We start from the raw sequence: 26976 nt of genomic DNA on the forward strand, positions 1-26976 counted from the left end.
TAATCAGCTCAAGGACAGTGGTAGCTTACTTTAGCAAAGCACCTTCTAGAGTTTACGTTCCAATTTACGGATCTAAGCGAGGTCCCTCTGGGATTCAGGGAGGAAAGCGTTAATCTCCGCAACATTTCCCCATCACCAAAAAGTCACAACCTCCGAAGACGTCTCCTTCGTTTCCTCTCGCGAGAGTATGAAAAAAACTTATGCTTTTTTATTAGCCCCGCCCCCAGCCCTATTAGTTGCCTAGCAACGATGCAACCAACCTCCGCAGTGCGAGGAAACTTGGGAGCTAGCGATCTTTTTGGCTTTACAGTTTTCATCCACCTTCCAGAGCCGGCGTCAGCGATTCGGATTTGAACCCGCCCCCTGGAGGCTGCGGGCGCCGGATTGGTCGATCCTCTCCAGGTGAGGACCGACGCCTGGGTGGAGGGGCCAGACCCGGGCACGTGATTTGCCGGCTACGGAGGTGCCGGGACCCGGGCCACAGTCTCCCGGCTCCCGTCCGCAGCGTAACGGGGAAAGTGCCGGGGCCATTGCCGGGAGGGAGCTTAGGAGGGATCACAGGGTGAGCGACAGCTGTACTGTGCCCGGGAGGGCCTGGGCGGGAGGGAGGAGGGGGGCTACGTGCAGCCGAATGAGGTGCGGGACGGTGATGCCTTACCGTTTGGGGAAGTGCTGGCACTGCTGAGAGTGCGGACTTTCGGGGACCGGGAGCCGCGGCTGGTGTTGGGGTTGGAGCATTTGTGTGGTTGGTGGAAGGGCAGTGACAAGGTTCTTGAAGCAACAGGACTTTCGGTCCTCACGAGCCCCTTGTCTGGGTGTGGGGCGTGAGCACGAGGCTATCCCACCCCAGTTCGAGTCTTAATCAGCAGGTGACCTTGGGGAAGTCATTTATCACCTCTTTGCGCCCCCGTGTTCCTTATATAGACTGCGTTCCGAGGGAGGGATGGGAAGAGGGTGTGGAGCAAGGGCTTGCGAATGGGAACACCAGAGGAGAAATGGTGACGTACTAGGGCTGTCCCTGGGTCCAGTTACAGTTTTCCTTAAGGGAACATGTTTGAGATTTCCCCGTTTCTCCCGTTTTTTTCTGTCCATCTTGCCGTTGGGCTGCAGTGACTTTATGATAATGAACTGCATCTATTTGCAACCCACCTCACCCCCAACTTCTGCCACTAGTCCCCCCAGATTCTTTTTTTCCCCCATGTTTATTTTTGAAGGGGGGGGTGCGACGGGCAGAGAGAGAGAGAGGGAGACCCAGAATCTGAAACAGGCTCCAGGCTCTGAGCTGTCAGCACAGAGCCCGACACGGGGCTCGAACTCACAGAGTGTGAGTGAGATCATGACCCCAGCCGAAGTTGGACGCCCAACCAACTGAGTCACCCAGGCGCCCCACCATCAGCATCTTTTTTTTTTTTTTACATTTATTTTATTTTTGAGAGGCAGAGAGAGACAGAGCACAATTGGGGGAGGGGCAGAGAGAGGGGGAGACACAGAATCCGAAGCAGGCTCCAGGCTCTGAGCTGTCAGCACAGAGCCAGAGGCAGGGCTTGAACTCATCAACTGTGTGATCCTGACCTGAGCCCAAGTCAGTCGCTTAACCAACTGAGCCACTGAGGCACCCCTACTCCCCAGATTCTTAAACTAGAATCTGAGGTCAGGAAGGAACTTGGATGAGCCACTGACTGATTAAACTCAGTTTTTCAACCTGTAAAATGGGGGAAAGTAACAATGGTAGCAAAATATGCCTTACTGAAGGATTATTAGAAGGATTGAATTTATGTGAATGTAAACCCCTAAGTAGCATTTAACATGGAAGGTTCTAGTGCAACTGAGTTAACAGATGAGGAAACAGGGCTAGGGAGGACCTTCTCCAAAGGTCCTCCCAACTTGTTAACTGGGAACAACAAGTTCTGGGATTGACTCTTGGCCCCGTGTTCTTTCACTTATACTGCACCTGTCCTCTTCCCTGAGTGTTTTGAGGGATGTCTCCTTCCTTCCTTCCATTCCTTTTGTCCCTTCCAGACATCTCCTGAAGAGCTGCCATGTCTGGGAATTTTGCATCTTCCTCAGAACAGAACAACAACAGCTGTGAAACCAAAACCTCCAGTCTCCGAATGTCAGAGAAGAAATGTTGTGAGTTCGGGGAAGGAGGAGGGGCTGCTCCCTCCCAGGATTTTATCTTGGGAATAGAATTGTAATCCTTGACTTTAATGCTTGGTGGGAGTAAGCGATAATTCTTTGACATGGGAACTTAAAACCAAATCTACAAGGGGAATTTCTTGTCCGAAACAAGGAGACCCAGTGAAATGTCTGTCACTGGGGCTAGACTGCTGGTATTTCTCTACATTTTCTTACTGCTTTCTTTAACTGCCTCGTGGGGTGGGGGTGGCGGGATCTGCACACTTGACTGATGTTGAAAGTTACACGGTGTGCAAGGCAGAATGGCAGGTGCAGGGATTACTTAGGGCTGATACTGTTAACAGTTTCCCTCTATTTGGGGGGCCAAGTTTTGTGAGGATGCTGCTCACTGTGGACGTGGCAGGTGAGAGCCAGCAGTCGTTCATTTTGACTGGCCTTAGGGGAGTCAACCCTGACATCTGACTTCTCACTCTGACGTGGGCACCCTGCTTCCCACAGGGTTAGCCTTTGCACTTGGCAAACTACTTTTCCCGCAAGTTCACTCCTCTGGGGACAGGTATCACCGGAGTGTTTCCCTGCCAGTTGTTTAGACAGAGACATCAGGTGGGTTTGTAGAGAAATGAAGCATCATTTCTTCTCCCCATGCACCTGCATTCCTGACCATCATTGTAGACTGTGTGGTCCAAAAGGTCCTCAAGGAATGCTAACCCTCGCCCCTGCTCCACGTGCCCCTTTCCTTTGGAACCCTGTCAGTCAGTTCCTACTTCAGTGGTTATGCGTATCAGCAGGTGGGAACGACAGCCAACCAGCACGAGACCTGGAATCCATCTCTCATGGTCAAAGCTTTCCCTCAGGTCTCGGCCTTGATGTCATGTCCTTGTCAGTCTCATGATTAAGGACGATGATCTCTTTTCATCTAGCACTGACGAAGCTTGCTGGGGTTTGCGCTGCAACAGAGGCGGCCTGTTTGGATGTGACACTGGGGTTGGCACACCTCTATGATTAGGGTCTCCGTTCTCTGCCAGAGCAGGAAGCCGGGTACTCAGGGCAAATAGGAGATAACTAGTATAGCATGATGTTTGAGTGCATCCCTTGGAGTCAGACTGCTTGGGTTTGAATCCCGTTTTACTACTTCTTAGCTGTGTGCCCTTGAACATGTTGCTTATCCTCTCCGGGCCTTAGTTTGCTTATTTATAAAATGGGAATACAAATAATATCTCCCCCTAGAATGATGTGAGAGTTAAATGAGTCAATATAAGAAAGTACTTACAAGAGTGTTTCTGTAGCTGAAGTGTGTTAGTTTTCACTGGTGACTCTATTTTCATTGCATATAAATTGAAAATGCTGTGCTGGGAGCTATTTGAAAGAGCCCTGTGAAGGATTAGATTCTCAGTAAAGAATGCTTTCTCCTCTTGCTCTACTGTAACCCAGATTTGGGGGTATGGGATGCACATCTTAAAGAGAGGTGCACACATGTTACTAGGACACTTGAGCTGGTGGGGACGCGGGCTGCACAGTGCCCAGCATCAGCCTTCTAGCTCTGCTTTATTCTCCACAGAAACCTGCTCTCCCGCTCTTCTGCAGTTTTTCTGCCTTGAGGGCTCTCGATAGTTAAGGAGGCAGTATTCCCAGGTCTCTTTCCTATCCTCTAGTCTCTGATTCCTGCTCTGGGCTCTGATTTCTCCTTTCCAAGCTCCATCTTCTTCTCCCCCACTGGAAGCGTCTGGACTGTCCTGACACCACCATCTTTCATTTACCCCCTTTTTCTTCTCCCCTCGTGGGTTGGACCGGGGGACAGCTGCAGCCACAGTCAAAGGAGAAACACACACGAAAATACGTGTTAGCCAATTTCCTTTTTTTCTGTTGCTTGCCTGTGTCTTGGAGCAGGGCTCCCCTGGCTGCTTAGTGCTCACCCCCAGCGGTGGCTTCATTAACAGGTCAGCCGTTATCCCCTTGCTGCCAGTTACACCTGTGTTGGCTGGCTTCACTCCGGGAAGTGCCTGAGCTGGGGGACCAGAGAATGACTTTAGGGAGCCACAGCCTCCAAAGGAGCATTACTGGAACTTCAGCGGCTCCAGGGATGGGGGCGACAGGGCGGTTGCTGGCCGAGGTGCCTTTAAGGTGCCCAGATGACTGGCTGCAGGGCATCTTAAAGGTACCTCAGGAATTAGGCCTGTTGGGGATAGGGGTGAGTGTGGGCGTACATGCATTTCTTTGTTTCTTTCGTTCTTTGATATTTTGAGTGGGTCTGGAACAGACCAGTTCCCATGTGTACCTCCATGTATCATGGAGCGTTTTTTTGCGTGTGTTCATAAATGCAAATTTACCTCTTTCTGCGTAGTAGTACTTAACTGCATTATCTGGATATGCCAGCCTTCCCCTGATGCACATTTGTGCTGTTTCCAGTTTTCCATCATCATAGACAATGCTGCAGGGAGCATGCTCGCGTGTACACCTTTGCCTGTTTGCACAGAAATCATAGGAGGAAAGATAGGCACATCTGAAATGTTTGTCAGCATTGCTGGTTTATTCTCCTAAAAACTTCTACGTTGTTAGCTATTTTTAATACTTCAAAGCACATGAGTGGAAATTGGGCATTATCAACTATCGCTGCAGAACTTGGCTATTTCATGCCTATCAGTCAAATAGCAAGAGGTAATTGGCAGTTTTATGACTTTTCATACAAGAAAAAAGATACTACTAATGAAATACATTTTAATAGGCTGTATATTCCAAAAATATTGGGTGTATTTAGAACATACTGTGGAAGAAGACCTTGTTCATGGAAAGGCTGGGAACCACTGACCTTCTACCTTCGAACCATCAATGCTCTCTCCACTGACCTTCTAGACCACCTCTTGGGATTAGATTAGAGAGTGTAGTCGTACTTATCACATGATTGCCGTCACCAGGTGCTGACAAGAGCTAGTGGCTGGAACTGATGGGGCTGTCATGAAACCAGGAGTCCGGTCAGAGCCCTGACTTGACCTTCTGTAGAACTGTGGGCCGAGCTGTTCACTTCCCTGGGTCTCAGTGTTTCTGTTTATAGGAGGGAGGTTATCAACCCCTCCATTCCTCTAATTATGTTCATGAGGGAGAATAAATTTAAGATTGAGAAAGGGAGGGGCACGTGGGTGACTCAGTCAGCTAAGCATCTAACTCTTGATTTCGGCTCAGATCATGATATCACAGTTCATGGGTTTGAGTCCTGCATTGGGCTCCATGCTGATGGTACGGAGCCTGCTTAGGATTCTGTCTCCCTCTCTCTCTGCCCTTCCCCTGCTCTCTCTCTCTCTTTCAAAATAAATAAGTAAACATTAAAAAACAATTTAAAAAAGATTAAGAAAGCAAATTAAACCTTATGTAAAGAAGGTAGGAGAGAATTTTCAGCATTGAAACAGCTTTCTATTATATGTCAAGGGGTATGTTTCATTGTCCCTGAAATTAATCAGCTTGAACTATCTACTCTTCAAATTAAGGTGGTAGTGGTTTTGTTTTGTAACCAGCGGGACAGAAAGTTCCTAATTTTGTCAATGTGGCAATCTGAGATAGGAAGTGTGGCTTCGTTTCAGAAACTAAGAAGTCCTGGAAAATGAGAAGCCCAGCGGTGGGAGGTGTGGTGCCTAGGGGAGTCTTTAGAGACCCCTGTTTTCTTTTGCTCTTAGCATTCTCTGACCGGTTAGGTAAGCATTCGGCAGCTGGCCCCCTGTTTAGCTTCAGAGCAGCTCCCAAGTATCAGTTCATGTTCAGCTTTAGGGAGGGTGAGAGGACCTTAGTTAGGGGGAAGTGCCTAATGGGCTGGAAGTTGTGGACAAAGCAGGCCCAGAAGTGCAGGTAATGAGGCAAATCACGGGGGATTGAGAAGAGCATCGCGCTGAGCTGGAGAAAGTGAAGACTCAGGAGAATTTTACTACTGAAACCCGAGGCAGCTGCTTCCGGGCAGACCTGTTAGGGGATCAGAGATCGGGGATTCACATCAGCTAAGTCTGCAGGTTGGTGTTTTTGCCTGGCTTTGTGCTCCCTATTTGTACAGAGATGAAAATCATTTGTGTTGCTCATTACCTACCTTGGAGGAGCCCCTGCTCAGGCCCAGGCATTTTCCCTGTGCACACGGGTAAAGGACTAAAGGCCAAGTCCCCTGACCCCTCATCTCGGCATCTACTCCTCCCTGACCACTTGGGCCACTCTTTGATTTCTGGGTACTTCTTGCCAAACACCGTAAGGAAACGCTCTTCCTTCTGTGGTCTTCCTCTACCCAGGCCCTTCTGCCCACTTCTCCCCTGAGATCTGTTGAAAATGACTTTCCCGTGCACGTAGCCCAGTTTAACTGAATTGTTTCTTAGCCTTATAGGGTCACCTTGTCTCAGAACAGAGAAGCAGCAGCGACCTGCAGGGCACCTTCTGGAAAACAGTGCTGGGAAGTGGAGAGGGGAGGCAGTTCTTTCCCTTTCCCAGCCCTGGGCGGGGCCTCCCCTCACAAGAGCCTGTAGAGCCCAAGTCCTACATGACCTCAGTTTGGGTCCTGGCCCAGGAGAGTGGCTGGCAGCAGTGGAGGCCCATCTCCTGCCGCTCCTCTGTGGCAGGATGGGCCGGGTGGTCGGGGTGCGGGCGCAGCCAGGCCCCGTGAGCAAGCTGCTCAGGAAGCTCCAGCTCTGTTGGGTCTGTTCTAGGAGCCAGCCCAGCTCTGCACTGGAGACTCTCCAGACACAAGGCGTGTCTCCACAGCCGGATCAACCTTGGGTTACCCGACATGGTTGTGTCAAGGAAGGTGCCATGGTTCTTATTTTCCTAATCCTTGCCATTTTGCCCTCTCTTCCCACCTTAGGTACCTCTGTGGAGATGTTGCATATGTGAGGAAGACATATCTTGGTTTGGGTACTTCTTGGAAATCTACATGACCTTTTAATTCTCTTTTAGGATGTTGGACTGCTATCTCCTCAGTTTGCCTTCCCAGTTTTTCCTTGGGTTTACTGAGGCTTATAAAGATTAAATCAGGTTATGGCTATGAAGTACCTAGCCCAGTGCGTGAACCTTACTCAGCCCCTAGCCATTCAGTTCTGCTCTCTTTTTCCCCCCTCTAGCATGGGCCTCTTACATGACCAACTCCCCAACGCTCATTGTTATGATTGGTCTGCCAGCCCGGGGCAAAACCTACGTGTCCAAGAAACTCACACGCTACCTCAACTGGATTGGAGTGCCCACCAAAGGTAGGTGCAGGTCATGTATTCCTTGGGAAGGGAAATGATTAGCTCTTGGGCCTCCCGGGCCTCTGGGCGATTTATTCTCCTTGGCATCAAGGTTATAGGGTGCTCCTGGCAGAAATAGTGGTTGCTTCCTGATTTACTGGATTTATTCCCTGTTTACAGACTTGTTTCCTTTTGGCCTGGGGGGATGGGCCTAGTTTTAAGGGAATGCCTTTGGTAATACAGGGCTTTGCATTTTCAGAGCCCTTCTGTATATATCATCCTGCCTCATCCTAGCAGTACCCCTGTGAAATAGCCAAAGTGACTGAGGAAATTGAAACTCAGGCAGTTTAAGACTTGTTCAAGGTCTAGTAAGTCTGAACTTGAATCTAACTTGTCTCTCAATCTGGTATTGTTCCCAACATACCATGGTGCTTTTTTCATTTCCTTGGCCATTCTGACAGTAGACCAAGAAGTCCCCTTTGGTGGGACCATTGTGTTGTTTCACTGCTGAAGGCTGTTGGTGTCATCTGCAGTGTTTAATCTTGGGGTATATCGGCGTGAAGCAGTCAAGTCCTATAAGTCATATGACTTCTTCCGGCATGACAACGAGGAGGCCATGAAGATCCGCAAGTGAGTCCTCTTAGGCCTGACCTCCCAGCCAGCTCTTTCTCTGCCATCACAAGACTAGATGTGACAGGGCTCGGTTTTCATTTCAGTAAACATCCTGTGGGGCTTTTAGCTGGAAGTTGTTTGGTGGACGGGTCATACTGGGTTTGGGAGGTAGAACAGGCTCAGGGAGATGCATGTGTGTTTGTGGGGTAAACCTGCAGAGGGACGCTTGGTATGCATGGGGCAGGGGAAGGAGAAAGGTGTGGGGGGGGGGTGTAAAAACTTCAGGGGGGAAGTTGAAAAGTCTAGTTAGGGAAAATGCTTGACCATTGGGAAAGCCGGGCGGGAGGGGATGTGAGTCCTTTAGCAACCGAGTCGTTCACGTCTCTGAACTTGGTCTGGTGCTGCTCTCGCTGATGTCCTCTGTTCTCACGGCAGACAGTGCGCTCTGGTGGCACTGCAAGATGTGAAGGCATATCTTACGGAGGAGAGCGGGCAGATCGCGGTGAGCCTTCCCTGCCCCTTCCCCATCCTGGTCTTCCAGCAGCGTGACTGCACGGCCTCACATTGGGTCTGCCTTGGTGGGATTCCCAGTCTCTCTTCCCCCTCATCTACTTTGTGGTCTCTCTTCTCAGGTGTTCGATGCCACCAATACCACTAGGGAGAGGCGGGACATGATTCTGAACTTTGCCAAGGAGAATTCCTTCAAGGTAGGAACCTGGCTTCATGCTGGGATGAGTGGAGGTGGGGAGCCAGGAGGGACACGTGGATCTCTTTGACTCTGGTGTCTGAGGACCGGCTTGGCTCTCCCTCTTCTTTTCTTGGGGAATACCCCCAGTCCTTGAGTGTTTTCTTTCAGGTCCTTTCTCAGCCCCGTAGCCGGTATGTCTGAGGCCCCGGGGATGTGGTAAGAGCTATTTTTAAACGAAGAGGCCTTGGAGGCCGCTCTCATGAAAGAAAATCCTGGAGGATGTGGTGACTGGGGTGGGGCAGGTGTGAGCACATGCTGTTAATTAACAGCCTGGCCATTTTGGACTCATTTATCACTGCCTTCTCTCCCTGGCCAGGTATTCTTTGTGGAATCTGTCTGTGATGATCCTGATGTCATTGCTGCCAACATCCTGGTGGGTGACTCCCCTGCATACCGCCACCTCTCTATCCTCTCTGCCATGTGTTATGTGTGTGTTGGTGGCTGAGCGGGGAGAATCAACCGGGTGATGAAAGAAATAGACACGTTTAACAATACAAGCTGATCGTTTTAATCTGCCGGAGCACCATTTTATACTTCCACACCCTTCCCTTGGGAGGCGAAGCTGAGGCTTTGAGGAATAAAGTAAGAGCTAGTTGTTGAATGGAAGCCAAGACTTAGACGGTAGGAGTTTTGGCCCCGCGTTCTGGGTATCAGCTGGGTGCCGAGACCTCGGTATATCCTTAGAGTGGATCCGCCCCTTCGCTGTCTGTCAGGGCCACCGTATAGGAAGTTCACCTGCCCACTAACTGTCTACCATTCAGGTCAGCGCTCCATGCACTGAATGCCTCATGCTCTGTACTGTTGTAGTGTAAACCAGTGCTCATTTGATGGGTTGTGCTGTGCTGTGTAGACATGGTGTCATGGTAGTGCCCTCCTAGCAATGTGGGAACTTGGGACCATCTCAGAAGAAGCATCTGGTCCAAGTCAGGTCTGCATCAGATCAAACACCCTATTCTGAGTGGTTGTGTAGAGAAATTGAAGTCCATTCTGTTTTCCTGGCAGGGCGCATAGAGGGATTGGGGCCCAGGAGCATTTTCAGCTGCGTGACTGCCTCAGTCCTTCAGCCAAGGGCAGGCACATGATTCCCCAGTTGTCTTTCCTTTCTTGGTTGCCAGGGCCACAGGACAGGGAGGGGGCGCTCAACGAGTGGGGATTGCCAACACTCTAGTGAAAGGGCCCTTCTGTGGACTTCCTTCTCTTTATTTAGCGCTGGCTGTTTATGGGAGGGCTGTTAAGGGCAGACCTCTGACCAGGCCCTATTCTTCCTGTGATTCCAGGAGGTAAAGGTGTCGAGCCCTGACTACCCTGAAAGGAACAGGGAGAATGTGATGGAGGACTTCCTAAAGAGGATCGAGTGCTACAAAGTCACCTATCGGCCCCTTGACCCAGACAGCTATGACAAGTAAGGTTTAAGGCCATGGTTTGAAGGGCCTGAGGCTAGGGTCTCATTTGAGAAAAGAGCCTTTCTCCCCCTGTCCTCAAACCTTCTGTCTGACAATCCAGACCTGTAATGTTTACATCCTTCCAGAGAAACAAGGTGTGGAAATGTGGCTTCGATGTAGGTCACATCTTACACTTGAATAGTGAGGTGTCTTTTACCACCATTCTTCTTCTCTGTTCTCTAAAATAGGGTTTCTCAGTCTCAGCGTTGTTGACGTTCTGAGCTGGCTAATTTTTTATCAGGGCTGTCTCGTGTATGGTGGGATGTTTAGCAGCATCCCTGGCCTCCCCTCACTAGACATCAGTAATACTCCCAATCTGCCTCAACCTAAAGTGTTCTCAGACATTGCAGATGTCCCTGGGGAACACAGTCACCCCAGGTTGAGGACCACTGCTCTGGATCCATGGTTCTCATCTAGGGTGTTGTAGGAAACCCCTCAGACAGATGTGTCATCGGTTTTTGAAAAATTTTTAAAGTTTATTGCGTGTATGTATATTGTGTAATGTGTAAGTGTGTGTGTGTGTGTGTGTGTGTGTATATATATATATATATATATATATGTTACATGTATCGCCCTAACATTATGTGGAAATATATGTTCATATAAAATATGACATGCAGACATGTACAAATATGGGTAATGTATATATACTGTTGTTTTACATATGAATGCACATAATACGAATAGATACAAACAAAAATTTATAATAAACTCAAATATATGTTATATATAAAACGTGTGTGTAGGGGTATGAGTATGCATATGTGTATATATACCTGTATGTATATGTATATGTATATGTATATGTATATGTATATGTATACACACACAGACACACGTGTCTGTGTGTGGATATATAGCACGTAAAGTCCTTGTCACGCCTGGCTCACCAGAAATGTCTGGTCGGGGCCAGCCATTATTACTGTGCCAGTGTCTGTTAGCAATGTAGTGTGCAGTATGGGATAAGTTGATATGCACGAGGTACGAGAGCTATAGTAAAATGTCAGGTCCGTTTTGGAGAAAGATGTGTACACAGAAACCTGGGAGAATGTGGCCTTTGGCAAAGTATGTAGTCGGGGCAGTTAACAGCCAGCCGTGTTCAAGAACACAGCCCTGCAGCCAAGCAAGTGGCGACATAAGTGTGCATAGCCCATCATTCGGTTGTGTTAATGGTCTGCTTAATGTTTGGAGTCTCAAAGTTCCTTCAAGTAGATTGCCCAGAACGTTAGTATTTGGATGTGTTCCTTAATTTAAAGGTTGAAAACCACTGTTCTAAATAGGGTGTAATAGTATATTCTTCACAGAGGTCCTATATAGAGTAACATTCTAAAAGTGTGTGTGTTGGTAGGTAGGGTTTGGGTGATGTTTATTTGCATCGTTACACATTTTTTTGGAAAATTTTTTGGAATGAGCATGGATCATTTTTATGGTGAGACAAATTCTCTGATGGGGCAACAGCTGTGGAAGTGCCTCTGAGAGAGGCTTGGTTCGGTCGATGCAGGAATGTAGAGAGATTTCTAAGATTCTGCTGCCTCCTGCCCTCCCTGCCAGCGAAGCTGTTCTCGCTCCCTTGGATGGGGAATGTGCTTCTCACCAAACTTCAGGGTAGCAAGATTATCACATCACCTAGTCTAGCCCCTGAAGGAAGGTCTGGATTCTTTGTATCATACCTGTCTACACTGCATGGCACAGTATAGGCCCTGAAGAAGTGGTAGACTGGATCTGAGGTGTAACCCATCTCTTACCGCTTGTTTCCTTAAATGTGAGTTGGCTCTGATAGGAGAGGAGGAGGAACTGTCTTGAGCCCGAAAGTGGCTGTGGGAATCCTTCCCTTCCCACTGTTATCCTCAGATTTTCATTCCCGGGGATTCTCTTTTCTCCTGCTCTGTCCCAGGGATCTTTCTTTCATCAAGGTGATAAATGTGGGCCAGCGATTTTTAGTGAACAGAGTCCAGGACTACATCCAGAGCAAAATAGTCTACTACCTCATGAACATCCACGTGCAGCCTCGCACCATTTACCTTTGCCGGCACGGAGAGAGTGAATTCAACCTCTTGGGGAAGATTGGGGGCGACTCTGGCCTCTCGGCACGGGGAAAACAGGTGAGTGGTTCGGCAGCAGGCTGAAGTTCCCAGGCTTAGGGTTGGAGGAAGGGCATGGCAGAGGTCACGCCTCTTATCCCATTACTTCTTCCTAAATCCCATTGGGGCTTAGTCAAGCAAATGTTGAAGACATTTTCTCATCCACTGATTCTGTGTTGTAATGTGGATAACTTAGAACCACTTCTGCTGTTCATGGGACCGTCAGGTATCTCTTGGGCACGACTTGTGTCCAAGCATAGTACAGGATGCTCCAGTTGAAGTTCATTTCCCCTTGGGTTTATCCTAACTGTGTAGCATGTTTTGAATTTTGACCATGATCCTACATGTTGTCTTTTACAGGCCAGGCTAGCAATCACGTGTATGTGCGTGTGTGTCTCCTTTTAAAATTTTATCTCAAACCCCAGTTTGCCCAGGCTCTAAGGAAGTTTCTGGGGGAACAGGAGATAGCAGACCTCAAAGTGTGGACAAGCCAGCTGAAGAGGACTATCCAGACTGCTGAGTCCCTGGGTGTAACATATGAGCAGTGGAAGATTCTGAATGAGATTGATGCTGTGAGTAAGAAATTCTGATGGCTACAAAGCCAGTAAGAGTCTCTTATTCAGGCAGGAACTCAGAAGTCAGGAGATGGGCAGTTTTGTCTAGAAAACCAGAACTACCGGGTAGTAGTACGTGGGGAGGAGGTGAGAACAATTGCACCCCCAGTCAGGACTGCCTGCCTCATGCTTGAGCCCCTGTGCCAGTGATGGGCCCAAACCAGTTTGCAACCTAGCCGCTCTGGTACATGGGGAGAGGGAAGCTCCATTTTGTTCCTTTGCCTATTTTTCTCCTGGGAAAAAGAAATGGCTAACAACACTTTAATTTCTGGTTAGATCATTTGGTCAGCTCTTTTGGAAAAGTCCTTTCCAAATTGTTCTTGGCTTTTTCTGCCCTTGAGCACAGAAGTAGGCCTCTCCTTCTTCCCTTCCCTTCCCTTCCCTTCCCTTCCCTTCCCTTCCCTTCCCTTCCCTTCCCCTCCCTTCCCCTCCCTTCCCCTCCCTTCCCTTCCCTTCCCTTCCCCTCCCCTCCTCTTCCCTCCTTCCTTCCTTCCTTCCTTCCTTCCTTCCTTCCTTCCTTCCTTCCTTTCTCCCTCCCTCTCTCCCCCTCTCCCTCCCTCCCTCCCTCCCTTTCATTATTATTATATATTTTTGAATGTACATCCAAGTTAGTTAACATACTATATAAAAATGATTTCAGGAATAGAATTTAGTGATTTATCACTTACATATAACACCCAGTGCTCATCACAAGTGCCCTCCTTAATGCCCATCACCCATTTAGCCCATCCCCCCACCTACCTCCCCTCCAGCAACCCTCAGTTTGTTCTCTGTATTTAAGAGTCTCTTATGGTTTGCCTTCCTCTCTGTTTTTACCTTATTTTTCCTTCCCTTCCCCTATGTTCAACTGTTGTGTTTCTTAAATTCCACATGAGTGACGTCATATATCTTATTTCACTCAGCATGGTATATTCTAGTTCCAACCATGTTGTTGCAGATGGCAAGATTTCAGTCTTTTTCATTGAGAAGTAGACCTTTCTTTTTCATTTCTTTCTCTGTACCTTTTTATGCCTTCTGTAAGAATTCTCTGGTCCCTTCAGTGTCCCCTCTTTCCCTGTTTCCTGTTCCCTCTATCCTGCTGACTTTTCTTGACTTCTGACTCCTCCGAAGTAGCCGGAGCAAGCGACAGCTTCAGCAGCCACGTCCTGTCCGCAGCGGCCCTCCCCCTGCCAGTGTCACACGCCTGGGCCAGTCAGTGGCAGCGCGGGCAAGCACCACAGTGCCTGGCATGCAGTGAGAGCTGGGGTTCTTCAGTGTTGTCCCCCTTGTGTGGGGGGGTGCGTGGGCCGGTCTGCCTCCTCCAGCCAGCGTGGCTCCCTGCAGGGTGTGTGCGAGGAGATGACCTACGCAGAGATTGAGAAGCAGTACCCAGAGGAGTTTGCGCTTCGGGACCAAGAGAAATACCTGTATCGATACCCTGGCGGGGAGGTGAGACTCCCGTCACGTGGGGCAAGTGCCCAGCCCTCGGTTGGGGGTTTAGCTTTAAATTGGGGGAAGGAGTGAATGTGATGTGGAGGGTCTAGAAAGGGTGGTCACCGCATCGTGTCGTTTTTCCCTTCTGCCTTTGGGTCACGCCGTGTTTAAGTCAGCTTAGACAGTCGAATGGCTCATTGAGATCTCCAGGGGAAAAGGTGACAGGATGTCTTCTGTGTTGACTAATTGCAGAATCAACATCATCTCTTTTACGTCTTTCTTTCGTACCACTCCCTCTGTCCCACCCCACCCAAGCAGGCCTAGGCCCCAAGTAAATATATGGGACATGAATGATCCCCCTATCATCTGGCATGTTTGAGGCCATTCCCTGGCTTGAGTGCTTTGTAGTCTGGAGTTGTGACGCAACGGCAGAGGCCCGGGGAGCCCCTAGGAGACTCTCGTTGCCTCACGTGCTGCCTGTTCTTCTGTGGGAAGGGGAAAAAACACAGGCTGAATTCAGATTTCCTCCTTTGGACCGCAGTTTTCTCGGTCCGAATGTTGCTCTTGAGTATTCTCAAGAGATCCCAGGGCTGGGGGGAGTTAGCAGGCGACATGAAGTCGCTGAACCTCCAGGAGGAAAGCCAGCTGGGGAAGGAGAAGTGGCCTCTTGACTCCGGACCCGGCCGCCAACCTGGCTGCTGGCCTGTGCCTGGCCTCTTACCGGTGTGCCCCACTTCCTCCGCAGTCGTACCAGGACCTGGTGCAGCGGCTGGAGCCTGTCATCATGGAGCTGGAGCGTCAGGGCAACGTCCTCGTCATCTCCCACCAGGCTGTCATGCGCTGCCTCCTGGCCTACTTCTTGGATAAGGGTGCAGGTGACATTTGAGGGAAGGGCCAGGGGACACAGTCATGGGGAGGGGGCTAGACTTGAGGTGGCACCAGGATCCTGGGCAACTGGACCTCCCCTCTTCCACTCAAATTGGAGTGCATTCTTGAGGCAGCGGCCTGGGGCTCCCAGCAGCCACTGGGCCAGCTACTGGCTGAATTTACTCCGCTGGTACAAAAGCCCTCACCGGAGAGTGGCCGCTGCTGGAGTTCCTTGATCCTCCTTGGCTAAAGGGCCAGCGTCAAGCTGACACTCCTGGCAGAATCAGGATGTTCAGTGGTCAAACATTCCCAGCTTGTTATTTGGTTACGAGGAGCGTGGTGTCTTAGAACCATCTTCATTCTTTGGATTGGGCGTAGGACAGTTTCTGTCTGGGTAGAGCCCTAAGGAAATTGCTGGCTTTTCTGACCCTTTCCTTCGTGATCTACCTGAGCTGCTGGGAAGCTTGCAGGCCGGCCTCTGGCATACCCAGCTGGGCCCCCATGTTCTCATTCATGGGGCTCTGGCTCCTGCTCTTACTCCTGTTTTCCCTGCGTGGAAGGATCCAAAATGGACTGATTTCCTTTCTTAGCCTCTCCATAGCTTGGGCAGCTTCTTTGGTGACTGTCCTGATAATTGTCGGGGATTCAGGAGGGGGATTATACAACTCTAGGTAGGGTAAAGAAAACTCATGGGCTGAGATTCGCCCACCAACTTGACCTTACTCCATAATACAGCGACTTCTGGCACCTGGTCTTTCTGCTTTCAGATGAGCTACCGTACCTGAGGTGTCCTCTCCATACCATATTCAAGCTTACTCCTGTGGCCTACGGTAACTATGAGCTAAGGAGCTGGGCAGGAGGTGGGGACCGAAAACAGTCAGGATATTTGAATTTTGTCTGAAGTTTGTCCAGAAGTTCAACTTCATGACCCCTGTATACCAGGGGAATCCCATCAATGCCTTCCATTTTTAAAAGTATGTATGTATGTTTGTATGTGGGCATATATACGTACTTTTATGGTATGCTTCCCATACTGAAACTAAGAGTTTTTCTTTGAGCTTTTTTTTCCCTGAAAGCCTGTTCTCTTTCCTCCGTTTTCTCAGGATGCAAAGTGGAAACAATTAAACTCAACGTGGAGGCTGTGAACACTCATCGTGACAAGCCAACTGTAAGTGTTTTCTCATAGATGAACGTGCAGCTTCCCTGCCACCTTGAGTCTTTGCACCTCTGACATCACGAGCCTGGGCTTTTGTTTATGTACAAAAGGAAAACGCGTCCAGAACTCGTGTCCTGTGTAGTCTCCTTACTTCCAGAAGGAAGAGATGTTGGAATTATTATTTTTAAAAATTAGTACCTCTTTCCTGAGTCTTCACTTGAAAGGTGGCTCCTGGAAATCCTGTTAAATATGGAAAGTGTTTAGCTGAAGTGAAATACAAATTTTTTCCCCCAGGGAATGCTCCCTTTAGAATATAGGATCCAGGAGACCCTATACAGTGGGGTTAAGAGGAATAGATTCGTTCCTTGGTCTGTCCTGATAATCTGTGTGATCTTAAGCCCCTTCCTTTTGCGGGCCCTCTTTCACTATGGACTGTGATACTCAAGGACTTTTAGCTACAACCCTTTAGTTTCCAGGGGCTGGGGACAAGGCCATGGCCCACGTCTTATGAGAGGCTCTGTCTGCAGAGGAGCAGGAGTGGAGGAAACTTATGGTTACGAACATTGTTTAACCTTGATGAGTGAGCTTTTGGCTTGCCTTTCATTTGTATGGTGTCCCTCCATTTCTAATCAGAACAACTTCCCCAAGAACCAAACCCCTGTAAGGATGAGAAGGAACAGCTTTACGCCTCTGTCCAGTTCGAATACAATAAGGCGTCCAAGAAATTACAGTGTTGGGAGCCGGCCCCTCAAGCCCCTCAGCCCTCTCCGTGCCCTGGACACGCAAGAAGGGGCCGACCAGCCGAAGACCCAAGTCAGCATTCCGGTGGTGTAACCCTATATCCCCCACCCCACCCCTGCCCCGGCTTGGCCTCCTGCCCTTGTCACTAATCACCAAGGAGTCATTTAACTTCTAGTCCCCCCCCCCAACAACACACCGTGGATCTCAACAGAGAACATGAGCTCATGTGTTTCCAGACCAATCTTAGCTGTTCTCCAGTGTGAAACATCTTCCCGCCCAGGGGCAAGTTGACCTGCGGCCGTTTCAGGACATGTCCTCGGTTGGGGTGGTCTGGAGGAGGAGGAAAAGGGGTACACTCCCCTGGGTGCTTAGCATAGCTGGCTCTGAGGTTAAGTATGCCCCATAGACTTGGTTTTTGTCCTCGGTGTCTAAACTCACTAATGTCCTTGTGTTGCTAAAGTGGGGGGCAGGGCAGAGGGGGGACACAGAAGCCCATTTTGCCTTCACTTTTGTCTCTTCAAGGTGTGCTCTACTCACAGTCCTTACTTGCCTGCTTTGTTCCCCTCCCTCATCTTCCCTTTGGATTGTCCGGTGTGATGCATGGCATTGTCATCGTGGTGTCTGTCGAGGTGGGAAGGGGTGGTGGGCGAGAGAGAAGTCAAGGCTCTGTTGATGCTCTCTCTACAGGGGGCTTCAATGGATCGGGACTGGGGAGTGTGGTTTTTTCCCCGCCCTCTCCTTTCCTCTCAAGCCAGGTCGTGAAAGGGTCAGCCCAGGCCTCAGCACATGCACAGATGCTCTGGAGCCTACAGGTGGACACAGAGCGAGAGCTCGCACCTCGGTTCACGAGAACCAGTCTGAAGTGTGCGGTGCCCTGGGGGAGTTGGCTCTGAGCACGTGGGAGATAGCTGGGTTGGTAGTTTTCACTTCGGGAGCCAGGCACAGGGCCCTTGGCAGTTGTGGAGTGAGGTTCGGGAGAGGACGGTCTCTAGCTCTTACTGGGCTCCTGTAGGGCGGTTGTGTCTTTTTTTCCCCAGTGGCTCCCCATTTGCCAACCACAGCAGCTTTCCTGCCAAGGCCAGTGACCTCTGGGGCTGTTGAGAAGGACAGAGTTAAAGAGTCACCTCTGATGGAATTGCTCAAACAGCAGAGAAGAGTCCACTGGAGCTTTTTCTGATTTTCCCGTAATTTTCAACACACTCCCCTCTTTACGTTAAAAAAATTACGCAAGAGCAGTTGTTGTTTTCTTTGTTCTAAATATGGAGAAGCCTGGTCATGAATTTAATCTCCCTCCCTGGCATATTCTTTTGTCTCATCTTGCCATCCAGAAGTCTTCGGGACCCTGAGGGGTCTAGCCTTTCATTGTCCGGAATTGCCTGTTCACTTCCGTCACCTTATTTTCTCAGTAGGGCTAAACAGGAAATGTTTAGAGCAAGGAGTTCTTCTTAGCTTCTTGGTGACCCGTGGCGGCATACTCCTCCCCCCTCCGATTCTGTATCTAAAACAGGAACGTATGTGCAGTTTTCTGAGAGGGAAGTCCAGATCTCTCATGAGATTTTGTTTTAAAAGCGATGGAATGGGTCCACACCTTGAAGTTACCGATTTGCCTTTTAGAGGTAACCAGCAAGAGCCAGTTACCTGTTTGCCAAGGGTGTTTTCGTTGGGTGATAGATGACCTTTTGTCATGGTTCTCACCTAGGAGCAGTCATTAGAATCCTCTTTAGAACTTTTGAAACCTAGATGTGCCTGGGTCCACTTCAGGCTTAATACTAACTCAGAGTCTTTGGGATTGGGGTCTGGACATGCACGTGTTGAAACAACTTCCTGAATACTGATTCCTACTCCATGTTAGAACTCCTTTTTATGAAGCTGTTGGGGGGAAATACTGGAATAGTTCCTTGGACAGCACGTCAACCTAAGAATTCGGAATTCCACTCGGCTCGGAAGGGGTGATTCTTTGGAGTTAGATGTGTGAGCAGATCACAATATTAAATGAAGTGACGCCTGTGGAGGCAGTCTGCTGTGTTCTAGAGGGTCACCCTAGGTTCTAGTCCCATCTTTAACCCTTTGTGTTGAACAGATCCCTGTGTGAATAAATGCACTTGGGTAATAGCTGGGAATTTTAAGCACTCTGGGTAAAGGCACAGAGATAAAACTTGTCGAATGATAAGGGTTATCATCATAGGCAGCCCACTTGTGACCATGAGTCCTTTATTCTTACACCCATCATGGCCTTTCCAAAGGCAGCTTGCCTAGATTCTGCTCCTAATTGTGTCTAACCTGCTATTCCTGTTTTGCTGTTGCATTCTATGTACACAGTGTCTTTGTGGGGCTTGGTGGTGAGGGTGGTGGAGGGGTAGGGTACACAGAAGTAGAAGAAAAGGTCCTTGCCCTGAAGAAGGTTATATTAGAGACAGGGTGTACAATTTATGCTAAATGAACATTTGCGAAAGAGCGACACATCGAGTCTGTAAATGTAGACATTGCAGTGGAGTTCAGATTACTTCTCGTGACGTTCCTCTTGTCCTCTGGCTAGGAGACTAAAGGGGCTGGGAGGAGAGAACCCCCACCCCGCCAGGTGAGAATGAGGCCTAGGTGGTATGTGTGGCACTTTGAGAAGGTGGCCTCATCTCACTTGGCTGGCAGCATTTTAGCCTAAATGATTATTCTTTTTTTTTTTTTTCTTCTTTTTTTCCTGCTGTGCAGCGAGAGCAATTCAGAGCTCATGAATGACAAGCAGGAGCATCTTGAGCCAAAGACTTTGGATTTGGGCTGTACGTACTTTTAGTGAGAGGAGAATTCTCTAACGAGCTAGCATTGTGTTACCCTGTTGTAAACCCCACCACGGGACACACAGGTCACTGGGGAGTTCGTTCTGGCCCTCAGCCCGCCCATCGTTTCTCCACCCTCCCCCTGCCCTAGTGTGCTTCCCCTGAGAAGAGGAGCCTGAGGTGGGCTTACTACGCTCAGGTGGGACCCAAGAAATTAGGATTTGACAGTAGCATGGGTTTCAGAGTCCTTCAGTTTCTAGAGCAAGATCCCTCCAGAGAAGTTAGAGCAGGAAGAAGCCAGGAGAATACGGAAGGCATAGAGCTCTTACTCCACATTTCAGAGAAGTTCTACTTCCTTTTTTTTCTGTCTTCCTCTTCCTTTCTTACTAAAACGTGTATTGGTAGTATATACACATGACTGTAATTGTGCCTAGATCACACATTCTACAAAGAAAGGATGGATTCCGGAGTACCCTTTGCTGAGACTTTCCATTTCGTTGTGGGAGAAATAGGCGAAGGTTTTAGCATTTAATCTATTAAGTTATTTAGTCTAGCAAATGAGGAAAGGAAAATCGTTGTATATTTTATTTTCTCGCTTGGAAGCTGAACGATGAATTTTGTGACAGACTTGAACGAGGAGTGTAAAGCAGATTTAGAGAACTAGCTTCTCTGGTCTCTTAATCCTCAAATTAGAATTTAGCTCTTATTATCTGTATTATCTCTGGTTTTGTTTTGACAAGGGGATTGCTTTACATTCAGTTGCAAAGCGGAATAAGAAAATGTTTTAAAAACGTGCGTGGTGCTAGGGGTCCGCCCTCTCTTATTGTCTCAGGTTTGTTTGCTGTCCTTCCGCGAAGTTAGAGTTAGGAATACAATTTACTCCTATTCCTAGACAGAATGAATAGTGTTTCCTGGGAGGTTCTGGGTGTTCCTCTTTGCAACCCACAGTTGATCTGCAGAGGCCCTGGCATTTTGAAGAAACATGACATAACCTTGGAAATAAATCCGTCTTACAATCTTTCTGTGAGTAGGAGATCTAAGTTCTGGAGAAACTCATTGGTGCTTGGAGTAGCCAAAGGATGGGGAAGAGTATCCAAGAACTGAGAGAACTATATCCGGGTTACACAGTCTTACGCACATTCCGTTGTCTTTGCTGAGTTCAGAGGCCACGTTGTGTTCGTTTGCAAGAAATGTGATAAATTCACTCGGGTTTTCTAGTATGCATTTTCACTTGGTCACGTTTTAAATATTTTCATTTTGAAAAATATCTAACGATCGAGTCAGATTGCAGCATTGGCAACTGGATCAGGGTTGATCTCTGACTTCCCGCAGAGGTGACATCAGCCATCAGAAGTATGTCCGGGAATTTAATTTAGATGCATAGTGTCCAGAAGACTGTATCCAGTAGTAGTATAAGTATGCTCACTGACTGGCAGACCCTGGTAGAGTCTGTATGTTGACTGACTGACTGAGAGACTATGTATGGTAGGGTCCCGGTGCTGACTGGCAGACTCTGGTAAGATCCATATGCTGACCGACTGACAGACTCCAGTAGGATCTGTATGCGGATGACTGACGGACTCTATTGGGGTCTGTATGCTGACAGTCTGTTTTCTAATTGTGGCAGTTAATAGTATATGCATATTATTGTCATTCTGTGTCTGTTGCATGAGCCCTACAAAGAAAGGAAGGAAACATTCACTTTTTTTTTTTTAAGGGGGACATTCTGTATGCTATGATTTTTAATAGACCTTTCTTTTAGAGTAGCAGCCAAATCCCCACCGTTTTGCAGCAGATGATGAAAACATCACTTGTGTATAGTATTTTGTAAACTCAGCGAAGGAAATGCCTACTCAAAGCCTGAAATTGTTACCTCTGCCCGAATTCATTCCATCCATTCTCCCACTTCTAGGCAAGACTTCCCTTTCACTGCCTGTTTCTGAACCTTCTGTGTCCTCAGCTTCCCTGTTATGGGATGTAGCAGTGGCTCATGCCGCTGTGTGTAGTTGGCCATGCATTTGGCTCTCTCTCATAATCTGGTACATAAAAATGCAAGGGAAATTTTGCACTTAAAAATTGATTTTAAGAGTTGGCAGAAGTATTCTTTCCAGCAAGCCTTTCACTGGGGATCTAGGACCATTATTTACCAACTTGGTGTTTTTGTATCTGAATTGCTTGTGCACATTTTTTAAATCGTGTTGGAATAACAAAATCAACTCATTCTGATCTGGTGGCGGTTTTACTGTGGCAAAAGCAAAGGACTGATCACCAGCTGTGCCCCTTGGAGGGGGTTGGAAATGGGTGAAGGGAATGGACTGACTTGGGAACTCACGTACTAGTTATCCTGCGGATTTCCTAGGCACAGCTCTGGTGAAAAAGGAATGTGAGTCCTTACCAGCGTTCTGATTTAATCTGGTGACATTGATATCAAAATATGCCACTCAGATCCACAGAAGGTGTGTATAACTATATTTGAAATGTTTTTTGTGTGTGCGCGTGTGTGTAGAATGGGTAAATAAAATTGGCGTGTAACTGGAACCTATCAGAAGGCTTCTGGGTTTTTTGTTTTGTATTTCGGATTGTGTTCTCCACCCACTCTCCCCACCTCCAAAACGATCTCATGCTGCTCCGTGATCGAGCCTCAGACAAGCCAAAGCCAGTTGGCAGTGTGACTGGAGTCCTTGATGGAGTCATGGCTCTCTTCCACCACCTTCTGGGAAACATGGGTAGGACGTTATGGAAGGCACGTGAACTTGAGTAGGAGTTGTGTGTACTTTTTGGCGCCTCTGCAAGAATTAAGAAAAAATTAACCTTTGCCCACACCGTACTGTGACTCCCATTAGCAATGTGTACCTCTTCGTTGTAAAGAAAAAATGTAGAGATCTCTTAGAATTTAGTGGGCTGTTCCTTCTGGAATATGACCTGCCTGTTTCTAAAGCGCTTACAGCCAAAGGGATAAAATGGCATTTATCTTCTGAGACAGGAAAGATAGGTGGGATTGTGTCACTGTCTCCTGCCTCATTCCTTGGTACCCACGCAAGGAGCAGGAGCTCGTTAGACATGCAGACTCTCCGGCCCTGTCACAGGCCTCCTGAATCAGAATCTTCATCCTCATGGGATTAGCAAGTGATTCAGATGCACATTTATCACTTGAGCAACGCTGCTCTCGGGGCAAGAATTTCTCCAGGAAAAAAAAAAAAACATTAAATCCCAGTTTATGGGAAGAAGTTGATTTGTGCTACGACCGATTGCGGGACGGACTGGGATAACAACTGTAGAGACCCTCTTCACAAGCCAAGTTGCCCTGAATGTGGTGCCATTTTCTCGGCGTGGTGTCTTTTGGCTGGTAGGGGCCCACATGCCCTCCTTTTACCACAGGGCTTATGTGGCTCGTATCTTGGGCATATAGCTTATGGTCTAGGTCTGGAAGAACTGCCTGGTCCAGCATGGGTACAAGGTTGGTTTCTCAGGAAAGAAGCCCATGACTGTACCGGTGGAGTTTGGCTGAATCCCAAGGGTAAAACGGGTATGTGTGAGCACACCAGAGTGTCCACGCGTGTGTGCGGATGTGGGGATCTGGCCTGTGGGGGAGCTGTGGAAGCGGGGGCGGGGGGCAGGGATTCTGCGTTACTTTTACCAGTCCCTTTGTGGTGGTGTAATGGCTTTCTCTTTCTTCTCCGGCTCCTAGGCGGAGTCCATGCTGGCTGTGCACAGGCACTTGTCTTCCACGATGTCCCTCACGTCGCATTCCTGATGACGAGAAGGCTGAGAGGCCAGACTTCTCCAGGATCAACTATAAAGCTTGGGATGTCAGCTCCACAGGGGCTTGATCAGGAAGTTGAACGGGGATCGGACGTTGGGGTCCCCCAAAATGAGACCTGGAAAAACATCACATTTCTTCCCCTCATGCCTAATGGAATTTCTGCTACACTGAAGAACTTCACTTCCCTGTGCCTCAAAACATCTAACAGCCTGAGTCCATTAGTTTTTATTATCTCTTTGCTGGGTGTGACCTCAGTTGGTCAATCTTGTTCCGTTTGGGCATTTAACTTCCTACCTGCAATTGTATCCCTGGCTGGCTGTTCTTTCCTGAAATGCACACGTACCTCTTTGGATTTAATTGTTTCCAAGTGAGCGGGCTGTGCTGCGCAAGCCTTTTCTGTGCTCTAAGAGCTGGTCTCTCCATCCGTTCCGGGCGAACGGGCTAGAGTACGACATACCTATGCGAGCAGTCCCTTTGTCACGTTGGAAACAAGAGACACATTCACCAGGTGAATAGAGAGGGTATCTGAGAAATTCAGTCCCTGAAACGTCTCTACTGTGGTGATGGAGAAGCAGCGTCAGCTGCCTTTTCGTTTAGAGGTTTTCTTGTTCCAGGCCCCGTAAGGGCAGGATCTGACTGCAAGGCTCCCCAGAATGCATACCCATCTTCTAACTTCCCTTTTCATTTTCTACCTGTATTTTTTAGCTGATGCTGGGTCCTCTCATAGCTGCAGAGGGATAATACCGTTCTCCAGTGGGTGGGAATGAAGACGAGAAAGAAAAGTAGGGCACCATTTACATTACCTGAAGAAGTAAAGAAGGTTCCTTGGGAATCAACTCTACCAGGGAGTTCTGGCTTCAAAACAAGTGTAGGGGGACGTGACTTTCTGTGGGGTCTGTCACCATGATGTGGTCTCTAAGCTGTCGCTGTGACTTCAAGAGCAGTCTTCTGATGCCTGCCTCTTAGCTGATTGTCACTATCGGGGTCTACTGATCTGGTCTCTTAGGTAAAACGCAGCAGGGGGGGCGGGGAACAAGGGGGAACCGCGTCCTTGATGTATCCATCATTTGGTTTCCCTTAAAGATAAGCCAGGTAATCATTCTCTAGATCAGTGGTTGTCCAATGTACAAATATCTTTGTCAGTGTGATTTTAATCTGTCACCACTCCAAAGGAGGCTATGGAAGCTCCAAGGGATAAATATCTTACATGCAACCCCGCACCCTTTTTTTTTTTTTTAAGAACAGTAAGTTTTTAGCTTTGTAAATAATTTTTCTCTTTCATGCAAATACCCACTTGCTGGACAAGAGGGTAAGTAGCAAGAGAAGTAATGAAATGCAACTGTTCCCAAATGGTTCTTTTATACTGTGGATGATACAGGGCTCTGTTACCTAAGATGTGATGAGCTGGGCTGCAGGCAGTTCAGCATCCAGCAACTAGGAGCTGCTTTTATATGCACAAAGCTGCCTTCAGAAAGGCTCCTGACTCTGCTCTGTGGCAGGTGATTTTCATCTAGCTGCTCGTAGCTTGCTGTACTGGAACGCTTCAGTTCCTGTGATGCGGGTTTCTTACCGCATCTAAACACAGTGTCTGTTGATGATCCGATAATGTTCTTATTTAGTTATTTATTCATCCATGTAAGATATTTCAAAGTCCCCATATTAGTGTTTGCATGTGTTTAATCAGAATGTGAGATAATTGCTGGTGTCACTTTCCTGGTAGAAATTTAGGTAGTTTGAGATTTTAAGTCTGACGTCCATAGTATTACCTTAAACTAAATTTCCAGGGCATAGGTATCTGTCTTCTATAAAAGGATGATAACTGTGCTAAGACACAGTGGATTGCTTTTGAATACTTTTTTTTCTCATTGATTTTTATTGTAAGTATCAACCAAGAGATGCATTTCTCTGGAGAAAATAAAATCATGCTAAAATATGTGAGTAATATGCATTGCTTTGTAATAAGAAATATAATAAAAGTTATTTTTAATTTAAAGATATAATTAATTTGGACATCACACACAAAATAGGATAACATTTGGTGCATTATATACATAACACAAAATGTTGGTAATGTGCAAAATGTTTTTGCAACTAGCTTCTTTAAGAAGGTTCTCAAATTACTGGACTATATATATATATATATATATTTCCAACTGGTGTTTTGACTGGTGACTCCTGCTTTTATCAAGTTACATTAGCCATTTTAAAATGATATCAGGGGGATCATTATTGCCATGTATTATCGACATTCTGCAGCTTTTTTAACTTATTTAAAGAATATTTAATGATCACCTATTGGTTGCCATGCAGTGAGTAAAACCAAGTCCTTGTCCCCTTTTCTTGGAACAGTCTCCAGGCACTCTTGCAGGGGTTATCTTATTCAGCGGTCCAGCCATCATCTGTAGAAGGCTAAGCATGTCTGCAATCATTTTCCCTATTTCACAAGTAGGTGAATGAACACACTAAGTGACTTACCTCAACACTGATGGAGTTTTTGTCAAAGCCCACACCTCAGAACAAGGTAAATGGTATGATATATAACAATGAGGGACCAACAGACATAGACTATTTTTATTTTTTATTAAAAACTTTTTTTAATGTTTATTTTTGAGAGAGAGTGAGCATGAGCAGGGGGAGGGACAGAGAGAAAGGGGGACAGAGGATCTGACGTGGGCTTGAACCCGCAAACCATGAGATCGTGACCTGAACCGAAGTCAGATGCTTAACTAACAGCCACCCAGGTGCCCCTATAACAAACTTTTTTTTTTTTATTTTTTTAATGTATGTTTATTTTTGAGAGGGAGAGACAGAGTGCAAGTGGGGGAGGGGCAGAGAGAGACACAGAATCCAAAGCAGGCTCCAGGCTCTGAGCTGTCAACACAGAGCCCGATGCAGGGCTCGAACCCCAGGAGACATGAGATCATGACCTCAGCAGAAGTCGGCCGCTTAACCGACTGAGCCACCCAAGCACCCCCAGACTATTTTTTTAATGTAGCTAGAAACTTTTAATAAAGATACCAGTATTAAAAAATGACTCCGCAGACAGTGCCCCGGTGTTGGGTGATGGTCATTATTTGTCTGATTTCTGTAGCCTTAATTATTAGATCTTTAACCTCTCCCGGATCTTCACTGGGGACTCGCTGTGAGAAGATCAGCCTTCAGGCTGACTAGCTTGCCCAGGTTGGTGACGACCCCACCGGCACTTCCTGTGTCAGTCCAGCAACAGCCATCATCGCCATGCTTTATTGTCTCGAAGTATTCTGCACCATCCAACCCGTGGTAGGGTCCCCTCCCTAAGGAAAGAAAAAAAACCCCAAAACCTCAAGGCAACCTGGTTACACATGTATGTGACAACATCCCTCCGGGCCTCGTAATAGGAGACCACTTAATCAGACTACATGTTTTTAAAAAAAAAAAAAATTTTTTTTAACGTTTATTTTTGAGAC

The 26976-nt window shown here is 47.7% G+C and overlaps 1 protein-coding gene across 8 annotated transcripts; it reads left to right on the forward strand.

Annotated features, from left to right (window-relative positions):
* The first annotated feature begins 220 nt into the window (after nt 1–220).
* Nucleotides 221–25463, forward strand: PFKFB2 (6-phosphofructo-2-kinase/fructose-2,6-biphosphatase 2). 8 transcript variants are annotated; one of them, XM_053209630.1, is made up of 16 exons: nt 221–402; nt 2020–2130; nt 7218–7343; nt 7856–7952; nt 8370–8436; nt 8567–8641; nt 8999–9055; nt 9960–10084; nt 12019–12226; nt 12631–12777; nt 14143–14247; nt 14978–15107; nt 15867–15929; nt 16203–16267; nt 16889–17080; nt 23456–25463. In XM_053209630.1, exons 2-16 carry the CDS (start codon nt 2040–2042, stop codon nt 23519–23521), a joined length of 1614 nt encoding a protein of 537 aa, XP_053065605.1. In that variant the 5' UTR covers nt 221–402; nt 2020–2039; the 3' UTR covers nt 23522–25463. The 8 variants fall into 8 exon arrangements, 6 of the variants coding, with proteins under 6 accessions (XP_053065605.1, XP_014935443.1, XP_053065606.1 ...); XM_015079957.3 differs by having other exon boundaries at nt 16889–17068; XR_008293307.1 differs by lacking the exon at nt 16889–17080 and having other exon boundaries at nt 222–402; nt 15835–15929; nt 23456–23531.
* Nucleotides 25464–26976: the final 1513 nt, after the last annotated feature.

The sequence above is a fragment of the Acinonyx jubatus genome, chromosome E4, assembly GCF_027475565.1.
Source record: "Acinonyx jubatus isolate Ajub_Pintada_27869175 chromosome E4, VMU_Ajub_asm_v1.0, whole genome shotgun sequence".
Classification (NCBI taxonomy): Eukaryota; Metazoa; Chordata; class Mammalia; order Carnivora; family Felidae; genus Acinonyx; species Acinonyx jubatus.